At 41.5% G+C, this 13,871-nt stretch overlaps 1 protein-coding gene across 1 annotated transcript in view; it reads right to left on the bottom strand.

The window, feature by feature from the left end:
- LOC128699872 (mucin-2) overlaps positions 1-10,954 on the bottom strand; it is a 62,882-nt gene extending 51,928 nt beyond the window's left edge. Inside the window, exon 1 of the mRNA XM_070102312.1 lies at positions 10,129-10,954. Within this exon, the coding sequence (XP_069958413.1) occupies positions 10,129-10,642 (514 nt within the window). The 5' untranslated portion in view covers positions 10,643-10,954. The remainder of the gene's footprint in view (positions 1-10,128) is intronic.
- Between the last annotated feature and the right edge of the window lie 2,917 nt (positions 10,955-13,871).

Genomic DNA, 13,871 nt, shown 5'->3' with positions numbered 1-13,871 from the left:
CGTGTAGTAGATAGTCTTAATGACCCTCGTGTAGTAGATAGTCTTAATGACCCTCGTGTAGTAGATAGTCTTAATGACCCTCGTGTAGTAGATAGTATTAATGACCCTCATGTAGTAGATAGTCTTAATGACCCTCGTGTAGTAGATAGTATTAATGACCCTCGTGTAGTAGATAGTATTAATGACCCTCGTGTAGTAGATAGTCTTAATGACCCTCGTGTAGTAGATAGTCTTAATGACCCTCGTGTAGTAGATAGTATTAATGACCCTCGTGTAGTAGATAGTCTTAATGACCCTCGTATAGTAGATAGTCTTAATGACCCTCGTGTAGTAGATAGTCTTAATGACCCTTGTGTAGTAGATAGTCTTAATGACCCTCGTGTAGTAGATAGTCTTAATGACCCTCGTGTAGTAGATAGTAGTAATGACCCTCGTGTAGTAGATAGTATTAATGACCCTCGTGTAGTAGATAGTCTTAATGACCCTCGTGTAGTAGATAGTCTTAATGACCCTCGTGTAGTAGATAGTCTTAATGACCCTCGTGTAGTAGATAGTCTTAATGACCCTCGTGTAGTAGATAGTCTTAATGACCCTCGTGTAGTAGATAGTCTTAATGACCCTCGTGTAGTAGATAGTCTTAATGACCCTCGTGTAGTAGATAGTCTTAATGACCCTCGTGTAGTAGATAGTCTTAATGACCCTCGTGTAGTAGATAGTCTTAATGACCCTCGTATAGTAGATAGTCTTAATGACCCTCGTGTAGTAGATAGTCTTAATGACCCTCATGTAGTAGATAGTATTAATGACCCTCGTGTAATAGATAGTCTTAATGACCCTCGTATTGTAGTCTTAATGACCCTCGTGTAGTAGATAGTCTTAATGACCCTCGTGTAGTAGATAGTCTTAATGACCCTCGTGTAGTAGATAGTCTTAATGACCCTCGTGTAGTAGATAGTCTTAATGACCCTCGTGTAGTAGATAGTCTTAATGACCCTCGTGTAGTAGATAGTCTTAATGACCCTCGTGTAGTAGATAGTTTTAATGACCCTCGTGTAGTAGATAGTCTTAATGACCCTCGTGTAGTAGATAGTCTTAATGACCCTCGTGTAGTAGATAGTCTTAATGACCCTCGTGTAGTAGATAGTCTTAATGACCCTCGTGTAGTAGATAGTCTTAATGTCCCTCGTGTAGTAGATAGTCTTAATGACCCTCGTGTAGTAGATAGTCTTAATGACCCTCGTGTAGTAGATAGTCTTAATGACCCTCGTGTAGTAGATAGTATTAATGACCCTCGTGTAGTAGATAGTCTTAATGACCCTCGTGTAGTAGATAGTATTAATGACCCTCGCGTAGTAGATAGTCTTAATGACCCTCGTGTAGTAGATAGTCTTAATGACCCTCGTGTAGTAGATAGTCTTAATGACCCTCGTGTAGTAGATAGTCTTAATGACCCTCGTGTAGTAGATTGTCTTAATGACCCTCGTGTAGTAGATAGTCTTAATGACCCTCGTGTAGTAGATAGTCTTAATGACCCTCGTGTAGTAGATAGTCTTAATGACCCTCGTGTAGTAGATAGTCTTAATGACCCTCGTGTAGTAGATAGTTTTAATGACCCTCGTGTAGTAGATAGTCTTAATGACCCTCGTGTAGTAGATAGTCTTAATGACCCTCGTGTAGTAGATAGTCTTAATGACCCTCGTGTAGTAGATAGTCTTAATGACCCTCGTGTAGTAGATAGTCTTAATGTCCCTCGTGTAGTAGATAGTCTTAATGACCCTCGTGTAGTAGATAGTCTTAATGACCCTCGTGTAGTAGATAGTCTTAATGACCCTCGTGTAGTAGATAGTATTAAAGACCCTCGTGTAGTAGATAGTCTTAATGACCCTCGTGTAGTAGATAGTATTAATGACCCTCGTGTAGTAGATAGTCTTAATGACCCTCGTGTAGTAGATAGTCTTAATGACCCTCGTGTAGTAGATAGTCTTAATGACCCTCGTGTAGTAGATAGTCTTAATGACCCTCGTGTAGTAGATAGTCTTAATGACCCTCGTGTAGTAGATAGTCTTAATGACCCTCGTGTAGTAGATAGTCTTAATGACCCTCGTGTAGTAGATAGTCTTAATGACCCTCGTGTAGTAGATAGGCTTAATGACCCTCGTGTAGTAGATAGTCTTAATGACCCTTGTGTAGTAGATAGTCTTAATGACCCTCGTGTAGTAGATAGTCTTAATGACCCTCGTGTAGTAGATAGTCTTAATGACCCTCGTGTAGTAGATAGTCTTAATGACCCTCGTGTAGTAGATAGTCTTAATGACCCTCGTGTAGTAGATAGTCTTAATGACCCTCGTGTAGTAGATAGTCTTAATGACCCTCGTGTAGTAGATAGTCTTAATGACCCTCGTGTAGTAGATAGTCTTAATGACCCTCGTGTAGTAGATAGTCTTAATGACCCTCGTGTAGTAGATAGTCTTAATGACCCTCGTGTAGTAGATAGTCTTAATGACCCTCGTGTAGTAGATAGTCTTAATGACCCTCGTGTAGTAGATAGTCTTAATGACCCTCGTGTAGTAGATAGTCTTAATGACCCTCGTGTAGTAGATAGTCTTAATGACCCTCGTGTAGTAGATAGTCTTAATGACCCTCGTGTAGTAGATAGTCTTAATGACCCTCGTGTAGTAGATAGTCTTAATGACCCTCGTGTAGTAGATAGTCTTAATGACCCTCGTGTAGTAGATAGTCTTAATGACCCTCGTGTAGTAGATAGTCTTAATGACCCTCGTGTAGTAGATAGTCTTAATGACCCTCGTGTAGTAGATAGTCTTAATGACCCTCGTGTAGTAAATAGTCTTAATGACCCTCGTGTAGTAGATAGTCTTAATGACCCTCGTGTAGTAGATAGTCTTAATGACCCTCGTGTAGTAGATAGTCTTAATGACCCTCGTGTAGTAGATAGTCTTAATGACCCTCGTATAGTAGATAGTCTTAATGACCCTCGTATAGTAGATAGTCTTAATGACCCTCGTGTAGTAGATAGTCTTAATGACCCTCGTGTAGTAGATAGTCTTAATGACCCTCGTGTAGTAGATAGTCTTAATGACCCTCGTGTAGTAGATAGTCTTAATGACCCTCGTGTAGTAGATAGTCTTAATGACCCTCGTGTAGTAGATAGTCTTAATGACCCTCGTGTAGTAGATAGTCTTAATGACCCTCGTGTAGTAGATAGTCTTAATGACCCTCGTATAGTAGATAGTCTTAATGACCCTCGTGTAGTAGATAGTCTTAATGACCCTCGTGTAGTAGATAGTCTTAATGACCCTCGTGTAGTAGATAGTCTTAATGACCCTCGTGTAGTAGATAGTCTTAATGACCTTCGTGTAGTAGATAGTCTTAATGACCTTCGTGTAGTAGATAGTCTTAATGATCCTCGTGTAGTAGATAGTCTTAATGACCCTCGTGTAGTAGATAGTCTTTTTAGTATGATAATAAGATGTTATCTTCATTATAGAATAATAAGAAAACATTATAACCTTTATATTATAATAATAAGGTAAAAGGACCACAATGGAAATAAGTCACTCTGACTGACTTTTTTGTGTTATCCCAGGTTCTCTACACATATGTTGCTATGTATGATAATTATATGTAACTGTATTTGTGTATACCTGAATAAACTTACTTACTTACTTACTTACTTACTTACTTACTTACTTAAGGTAGGTTAACAAGCCTAGTTTTATCTAACCTAACAAAATTTTTTTTTTTTTTAAATTTCCACAAAATAAAAATGTCCGAGCAGCTGTTCTCCATATTATTATTATTATTATAATAATTATTATTATTATTATTATTATTATTATTATTATTATTATTATTATTATTATTATTATTATTATTATTATTATTATTATTATTATTATTATTATTATTATTATTATTATTATTATTATTATTATTATTATTATTATTATTATTATTATATAATTATATTTTCACTGCTATTGTTATTATTATATTCATGGAGAAGTGCTAAAACCGTAAGGGTTTTTACATCTATAAAACCGGAAATAGTCAGGGTTTATGCAAGGAAGGGAAGCTCTAATACCTTGGATCAAAAGTCCTTCAACATCAAGGCAGCTCACTATGGTTATCTTAAAGCCTTGATCCATGACCACTTCAAGGAGGTGCCTTGATTTGGTGAAGGGCTCTTGATTCAAGGAAACTGAGATGTCCTCCGCTCTCTCAGATCAAACCTGTTTGGCCTAGCATTATGTTGCTGTATGAACCTTGAACCTCACCCATGAAGGTGTTGGTGTTGTATGAACCCTGAACCTCACCCATGAAGGTGTTGGTGTTGTATGAACCTTGAACCTCACTCATGAAGGTGTTGGAGTTGTATGAACCCTGAACCTCACCCATGAAGGTGTTGGTGTTGTATGAACCCTGAACCTCACCCATGAAGGTGTTGGTGTTGTATGAACCTTGAACCTCACTCATGAAGGTGTTGGTGTTGTATGAACCCTGAACCTCACCCATGAAGGTGTTGGTGTTGTATGAACCTTGAACCTCACCTATGAAGGTGTTGGTGTTGTATGAACCTTGAACCTCACTCATGAAGGTGTTGGTGTTGTATGAACCCTGAACCTCACTCATGAAGGTGTTGGTGTTGTATGAACCTTGAACCTCACCCATGAAGGTATTGGTGTTGTATGAACCTTGAACCTCACTCATGAAGGTGTTGGTGTATGAACCTTGAACCTCACTCATGAAGGTGTTGGTGTTGTATGAACCTTGAACCTCACCCATTAATGTGTTGTATGAACCTTGAACCTCACCCATGAAGGTGTTGGTGTTGTATGAACCTTGAACCTCACTCATGAAGGTGTTGGTGTTGTATGAACCTTGAACCTCACTCATGAAGGTGTTGTATGAACCTTGAACCTCACTCATGAAGGTGTTGGTGTAGTATGAACCTTGAACCTCACACATGAAGGTGTTGTATGAACCTTGAACCTCACTCATGAAGGTGTTGTATGAACCTTGAACCTCACTCATGAAGGTGCTGGTGTTGTATGAACCTTGAACCTCACTCATGAAGGTGTTGTATGAACCTTGAACCTCACTCATGAAGGTGTTGGTGTTGTATGAACCTTGAACCTCACCCATGAAGGTGTTGTATGAACCTTGAACCTCACTCATGAAGGTGTTGGTGTTGAATGAACCTTGAACCTCACTCATGAAGGTGTTGGTGTTGTATGAACCTTGAACCTCACCCATGAAGGTGTTGTATGAACCTTGAACCTCACTCATGAAGGTGTTGGTGTTGTATGAACCTTGAACCTCACTCATGAAGGTGTTGGTGTTGTATGAACCTTGAACCTCACCCATGAAGGTGTTGGTGTTGTATGAACCTTGAACCTCACCCATGAAGGTGTTGTATGAACCTTGAACCTCACCCATGAAGGTGTTGGTGTTGTATGAACCTTGAACCTCACCCATGAAGGTGTTGTATGAACCTTGAACCTCACCCATGAAGGTGTTGGTGTTGTATGAACCTTGAACCTCACTCATGAAGGTGTTGTATGAACCTTGAACCTCACTCATGAAGGTGTTGTATGAACCTTGAACCTCACTCATGAAGGTGTTGGTGTTGTATGAACCTTGAACCTCACCCATGAAGGTGTTGTATGAACCTTGAACCTCACTCATGAAGGTGTTGGTGTTGTATGAACCCTGAACCTCACTCATGAAGGTGTTGGTGTTGTATGAACCTTGAACCTCACCCATGAAGGTGTTGGTGTTGTATGAACCTTGAACCTCACCCATGAAGGTGTTGTATGAACCTTGAACCTCACTCATGAAGGTGTTGGTGTTGTATGAACCTTGAACCTCACCCATGAAGGTGTTGTATGAACCTTGAACCTCACTCATGAAGGTGTTGGTGTTGTATGAACCTTGAACCTCACTCATGAAGGTGTTGGTGTTGTATGAACCTTGAACCTCACCCATGAAGGTGTTGGTGTTGTATGAACCTTGAACCTCACCATGTAGGTGTTGTATGAACCTTGAACCTCACTCATGAAGGTGTTGGTGTTGTATGAACCTTGAACCTCACTCATGAAGGTGTTGTATGAACCTTGAACCTCACTCATGAAGGTGTTGGTGTTGTATGAACCCTGAACCTCACCCATGAAGGTGTTGTATGAACCTTGAACCTCATCATGAAGGTGTTGGTGTTGTATGAACCTTGAACCTCACCCATGAAGGTGTTGTATGAACCTTGAACCTCACTCATGAAGGTGTTGGTGTTGTATGAACTCTGAACCTCACTCATGAAGGTGTTGGTGTTGTAGGAACCTTGAACCTCACCCATGAAGGTGTTGGTGTTGTATGAACCTTGAACCTCACCCATGAAGGTGTTGTATGAACCTTGAACCTCACTCATGAAGGTGTTGGTGTTGTATGAACCTTGAACCTCACTCATGAAGGTGTTGTATGAACCTTGAACCTCACTCATGAAGGTGTTGGTGTTGTATGAACCCTGAACCTCACCCATGAAGGTGTTGTATGAACCTTGAACCTCACTCATGAAGGTGTTGGTGTTGTATGAACCTTGAACCTCACCCATGAAGGTGTTGGTGTTGTATGAACCTTGAACCTCACCCATGAAGGTGTTGGTGTTGTATGAACCTTGAACCTCACCCATGAAGGTGTTGTATGAACCTTGAACCTCACCCATGAAGGTGTTGGTGTTGTATGAACCTTGAACCTCACTCATGAAGGTGTTGTATGAACCTTGAACCTCACTCATGAAGGTGTTGTATGAACCTTGAACCTCACTCATGAAGGTGTTGGTGTTGTATGAACCTTGAACCTCACCCATGAAGGTGTTGGTGTTGTATGAACCTTGAACCTCACCCATGAAGGTGTTGTATGAACCTTGAACCTCACTCATGAAGGTGTTGGTGTTGTATGAACCTTGAACCTCACTCATGAAGGTGTTGTATGAACCTTGAACCTCACCATGAAGGTGTTGGTGTTGTATGAACCTTGAACCTCACCCATGAAGGTGTTGTATGAACCTTGAACCTCACTCATGAAGGTGTTGGTGTTGTATGAACCTTGAACCTCACCCATGAAGGTGTTGTATGAACCTTGAACCTCACTCATGAAGGTGTTGGTGTTGTATGAACCCTGAACCTCACTCATGAAGGTGTTGTATGAACCTTGAACCTCACCCATGAAGGTGTTGGTGTTGTATGAACCTTGAACCTCACCCATGAAGGTGTTGTATGAACCTTGAACCTCACTCATGAAGGTGTTGGTGTTGTATGAACCTTGAACCTCACTCATGAAGGTGTTGTATGAACCTTGAACCTCACTCATGAAGGTGTTGGTGTTGTATGAACCCTGAACCTCACCCATGAAGGTGTTGTATGAACCTTGAACCTCACTCATGAAGGTGTTGGTGTTGTATGAACCTTGAACCTCACCCATGAAGGTGTTGGTGTTGTATGAACCTTGAACCTCACCCATGAAGGTGTTGGTGTTGTATGAACCTTGAACCTCACCCATGAAGGTGTTGTATGAACCTTGAACCTCACCCATGAAGGTGTTGGTGTTGTATGAACCTTGAACCTCACTCATGAAGGTGTTGTATGAACCTTGAACCTCACTCATGAAGGTGTTGTATGAACCTTGAACCTCACTCATGAAGGTGTTGGTGTTGTATGAACCTTGAACCTCACCCATGAAGGTGTTGGTGTTGTATGAACCTTGAACCTCACCCATGAAGGTGTTGTATGAACCTTGAACCTCACTCATGAAGGTGTTGGTGTTGTATGAACCTTGAACCTCACTCATGAAGGTGTTGTATGAACCTTGAACCTCACTCATGAAGGTGTTGGTGTTGTATGAACCTTGAACCTCACCCATGAAGGTGTTGGTGTTGCATGAACCTTGAACCTCACCCATGAAGGTGTTGTATGAACCTTGAACCTCACTCATGAAGGTGTTGGTGTTGTATGAACCTTGAACCTCACTCATGAAGGTGTTGTATGAACCTTGAACCTCACTCATGAAGGTGTTGGTGTTGTATGAACCTTGAACCTCACTCATGAAGGTGTTGGTGTTGTATGAACCTTGAACCTCACTCATGAAGGTGTTGTATGAACCTTGAACCTCACTCATGAAGGTGTTGGTGTTGTATGAACCTTGAACCTCACTCATGAAGGTGTTGGTGTTGTATGAACCTTGAACCTCACTCATGAAGGTGTTGTATGAACCTTGAACCTCACTCATGAAGGTGTTGGTGTTGTATGAACCTTGAACCTCACTCATGAAGGTGTTGGTGTTGTATGAACCTTGAACCTCTCATGAAGGTGTTGGTGTTGTATGAACCTTGAACCTCACTCATGAAGGTGTTGGTGTTGTATGAACCTTGAACCTCACTCATGAAGGTGTTGGTGTTGTATGAACCTTGAACCTCACTCATGAAGGTGTTGGTGTTGTATGAACCTTGAACCTCACTCATGAAGGTGTTGTATGAACCTTGAACCTCATTCATGAAGGTGTTGGTGTTGTATGAACCTTGAACCTCACTCATGAAGGTGTTGGTGTTGTATGAACCTTGAACCTCACTCATGAAGGTGTTGGTGTTGTATGAACCTTGAACCTCACTCATGAAGGTGTTGGTGTTGTATGAACCTTGAACCTCACTCATGAAGGTGTTGGTGTTGTATGAACCTTGAACCTCACTCATGAAGGTGTTGTATGAACCTTGAACCTCACTCATGAAGGTGTTGGTGTTGTATGAACCTTGAACCTCACTCATGAAGGTGTTGGTGTTGTATGAACCTTGAACCTCACTCATGAAGGTGTTGTATGAACCTTGAACCTCACCTATGAAGGTGTTGGTGTTGTATGAACCTTGAACCTCATTCATGAAGGTGTTGGTGTTGTATGAATCTTGAACCTCATTCATGAAGGTGTTGGTGTTGTATGAACCTTGAACCTCACTCATGAAGGTGTTGGTGTTGTATGAACCTTGAACCTCATTCATGAAGGTGTTGGTGTTGTATGAACCTTGAACCTCACCTATGAAGGTGTTGGTGTTGTATGAACCTTGAACCTCATTCATGAAGGTGTTGGTGTTGTATGAACCTTGAACCTCACTCATGAAGGTGTTGGTGTTGTATGAATCTTGAACCTCACCCATGAAGGTGTTGGTGTTGTATGAACCTTGAACCTCACTCATGAAGGTTTTGGTGTTGTATGAACCTTGAACCTCCCTCATGAAGGTGTTGGTGTTGTATGAACCTTGAACCTCACTCGTGAAGGTGTTGGTGCTGTATGAACCTTGAACCTCATTCATGAAGGTGTTGGTGTTGTATGAACCTTGAACCTCACTCATGAAGGTGTTGTATGAACCTTGAACCTCACCTATGAAGGTGTTCGTGTTGTATGAACCTTGAATCTCATTCATGAAGGAGTTGGTGTTGTATGAACCTTGAACCTCACTCATGAAGGTGTTGGTGTTGTATGAACCTTGAATCTCATTCATGAAGGAGTTGGTGTTGTATGAACCTTGAACCTCACTCATGAAGGTTTTGGTGTTGTATGAACCTTGAACCTCACTCATGAAGGTGTTGGTGTTGTATGAACCTTGAACCTCATTCATGAAGGTGTTGGTGTTGTATGAACCTTGAACCTCATTCATGAAGGTGTTGGTGTTGTATGAACCTTGAACCTCACTCATGAAGGTGTTGGTGTTGTATGAATCTTGAACCTCACCCATGAAGGTGTTGTATGAACCTTGAACCTCACTCGTGAAGGTGTTGGTGCTGTATGAACCTTGAACCTCATTCATGAAGGTGTTGGTGTTGTATGAACCTTGAACCTCATTCATGAAGGTGTTGGTGTTGTATGAACCTTGAACCTCACTCATGAAGGTGTTGGTGTTGTATGAACCTTGAACCTCATTCATGAAGGTGTTGGTGTTGTATGAACCTTGAACCTCACTCATGAAGGTGTTGGTGTTGTATGAACCTTGAACCTCATTCATGAAGGTGTTGGTGTTGTATGAACCTTGAACCTCATTCATGAAGGTAATGACTTAGTTTAAGCACTTACCATCAGGAGTCTGTGGAGGATTAGTGGTCGTAGATGTACTTGTGGTCGTAATTGTTGTACCAGGGTCCGTAGTAGATGTACTTGTGGTCGTAGCAGTTGTACTAAGGTTCGTAGATGTACTTGTGGTCGTAGCAGTTGTACTAGGGTCCGTAGGAGATGTACTTGTGGTCGTAGCAGTTGTACTAGGGTCCGTAGGTGTACTTGTGGTCGTAGATGTACTTGTGGTCGTAGATGTACTTGTGGTCGTAGTTGTACTTGTGGTCGTAGATGTACTAGTGGTCGTACCAGTTGTACTAGGGGTCGTAGATGTACTTGGGGTCGTACTAGATTTTTTTGTTGTTGTGGTGTCTAAAGATTTGATTGAAGTGTTCGTGGAAGATGAAGGCTGGTTCAGTGTGAGAGGTGATGCTGGAGGCTGGTTCAGTGTGAGAGGTGATGCTGGAGGCTGGTTCAGTGTGAGAGGTGATGCTGGAGGCTGGTTCAGTGTGAGAGGTGATGCTGGAGGCTGGTTCATTGTGAGAGGTGATGCTGGAGGCTGGTTCAGTGTGAGAGGTGATGCTGGAGGATGGTTCAGTGTGAGAGGTGATGCTGGAGACTGGTTCAGTGTGAGAGGTGATGCTGGAGGCTGGTTCAGTGTGAGAGGTGATGCTGGAGGCTGGTTCAGTGTGAGAGGTGATGCTGGAGGCTGGTTCAGTGTGAGAGGTGATGCTGGAGGCTGGTTCAGTGTGAGAGGTGATGCTGGAGGCTGGTTCAGTGTGAGAGGTGATGCTGGAGACTGGTTCAGTGTGAGAGGTGATGCTGGAGGCTGGTTCAGTGTGAGAGGTGAGGCTGGTTCAGTGTGAGAGGTGATGCTGGAGGCTGGTTCAGTGTGAGAGGTGATGCTGGAGGCTGGTTCAGTGTGAGAGGTGATGCTGGAGGCTGGTTCAGTGTGAGAGGTGATGCTGGAGGCTGGTTCAGTGTGAGAGGTGATGCTGGAGGCTGGTTCAGTGTGAGAGGTGATGCTGGAGGCTGGTTCATTGTGAGAGGTGATGCTGGAGGCTGGTTCATTGTGAGAGGTGAGGCTGGAGAACAGAACACCATCAACATTGACAGGCTACACAGCCACAATGGCGTCCCGCAGGGCCACCATCCCTTCATAGCTTTCCTGTATACACACAGATTCCTACATTAACTATACAATTACTAAAGTAAAAACAAAAGGTAAAATATCCAAACAATATTCATTAGTATGACTAGTGTGAATAAAACACATTTTTTAATGATCTAAATTAGAAGGATTTTATATGAGGCTTTCGGAAATATGAAACGCGACCTTTGAATAAACAAAATAATGGTTTTGATGCTAGTGAGGGACTTGATGCTAGTGAGGGTCTTGATGCTAGTGAGGGTCTTGATGCTAGTTCAAATTCAAATTCAAATTCAAATTCAAAGTTTATTCTCTATAAGGATTACAATGCTGAGTTTACAGAAATTTGGTTATTGTTTGGTTTACATGTAGTAAAATTGTGATTACAGAGTGTACCACTAGAACGCTTAGCATGGCTAGGCATTTCGGGCATACTTAGTTTTATTCTTAATTGTAAAATATTACAAATTATGAGGTAAGTTGGTATTATGGCTAAGTGACTAAATACTAGTTTGTGAGTTTAGCAATGTGAATGCTTTTGTTTTGGCACAGTACATAGTTTCAGTATTGGAGTATCACAGGATTCATTATTTTAAGATTGAGATTAATATTTCTGTTTATGGTCAAATGAGTGAGTGAGTGTAAGTGTGAACCACCAGGTGGTATTCGTGTAGTTAGTTGACGGGGTGTATCAGGGAGATAAGATGTTTTCTAATGGTAGTTTTGAAGGTGATGAATGTGTCTGCAGTTCTAGAGTTCTCAGGTAGGGTATTCCAGATTTTAGGGCCTTTGACATACATTGAATTTTTGTAAAGGTTTAGTCGGACACGGGGAATGTCGTAGAGATGTTTGTGTCTGGTGTTATGCCTGTGGGTTCTGTCACAACTATCAAGAAAGCGTTTTAGGTCAAGGTTGATATTAGAGTTTAAGGCCCTGTAGATGTAGATTGCACAGTAGTAAGTGTGGATGTACTGAACTGGGAGTAAGTTTAGATCTATGAAGAGTGGGGGGGTGTGTTGCCAGGGATGGGATTTAGTGATTATTCTTACTGCAGCTTTTTGTTGGGTTATTATTGGCTTTAGGTGTGTTGCTGCAGTTGATCCCCAAGCACAAATAGCATAGGTGAGGTATGGATAAATAAGTGAGTGGTATAGTGTGAGAAGGGCATTTTGCGGCACGTAGTATCGTATCTTGGAGAGGATCCCAACCGTTTTGGATACTTTTTTGGCTATATGCTGGATATGGGTGCTGAAATTCAGGTTGTTGTCAAGGTATAAGCCTAGGAATTTTCCCCCATTATTTCTGGTAATTAGAGTGTTGTCAATCTTAATGTTAATTTGTGCATCTCCTGCTCTGCTACCAAACATAATATAGTAGGTTTTGTCAGTGTTAAGCGTAAGTTTATTGGCTGTCATCCAAGTCGATATTTTAATCAGCTCCTCATTCACAATGGTGTTGAGGGTGGCAAGATTAGGGTGAGAGATGACATAAGTCGTGTCATCAGCAAAGAGAATGGGTTTCAGGTGTTGGGATACGTTTGGAAGGTCATTGATGTATATGAGGAAGAGCAGGGGACCAAGGACACTTCCCTGCGGAACTCCAGTATCAAGTGGCCGTGTTGCTGATGCTGTGTCTTTAATGGTGACGTACTGATACCTATTAGTAATGTAAGATTTGAAATAAGCAAGCGCATGGCCTCTTATACCGTAGTGATCAAGTTTGTGGAGTAGGATGTCGTGGTCTACTGTGTCAAAAGCTTTTCTTAGGTCAATAAAAATTCCTAGTGGATATTCCTTATTTTCCAATGCTGTGTAAAGCAGATCTAGCATTTTTATGATTGCATCATTAGTGCTTTTATTTTTCCTGAATCCAAACTGGCAGGGGTTGAGTATGTTTTGAGCCGTTATAAATGAATACAGTCTCCTGTGCACGAGTTTCTCAAAGATTTTGGATAGCAATGGTAAGTTAGATATTGGCCTATAGTTGTTTAAGTCTGTAGGGTCACCACCTTTATGTATTGGTGTAACCCTTGCCATCTTGAGTAGTTTCGGGAAGGTGCTAGTCTCTATTGACTTGTTAAAAAGTAATGAAATAGCATGCGAAAGGACATGGGCCGCTCGCTTGTACAGTAATGGTGGGACATGAGACAGATTCCCCGAGTTATTTTTAAGTGACTTTATGATCTCAATGACTTCCGTGGGCTCAGTTGGTGCAAGATAGAAGGAATTAGGGAAATTTCCATCTAGGTAGTCCCCGGCATGGGCATTGGTATGTGGGATTTTACTGGCGAGATTAGATCCTATGTTTGAGAAGAAGTCGTTTATCTTGTTAGCTGTGTCAGTGGGATGTAGTGGTGTTTCATTAGGTTTAGTTAGGACAATATTCTTGGTTTTTCTCAGTTTGTGGGTCCCTAGAATCTGAGAGAGTGTTTTCCAGGTCTTTTTTATATCTCCTCTAGTGTCTGTGAATCTACTGGAGTAGTATAGTTGTTTGGCTTTTTTTATCACTTTGGTGAGAGCTGATGAATAGTGTTTAAGAGTATCTTTGTGTATTAAGCCCTGTCTATATTGCTTTTCATATTGGTGTTTCTTGTCAATGGATTTCAGAATGGTGCTGG

Source organism: Cherax quadricarinatus, chromosome 81 (assembly GCF_038502225.1).
Source record: "Cherax quadricarinatus isolate ZL_2023a chromosome 81, ASM3850222v1, whole genome shotgun sequence".
NCBI classification, from domain to species: domain Eukaryota; kingdom Metazoa; phylum Arthropoda; class Malacostraca; order Decapoda; family Parastacidae; genus Cherax; species Cherax quadricarinatus.
Note: the sequence above shows the minus strand (reverse complement) of the source record. Positions and strands in the feature narration are given on the sequence as shown.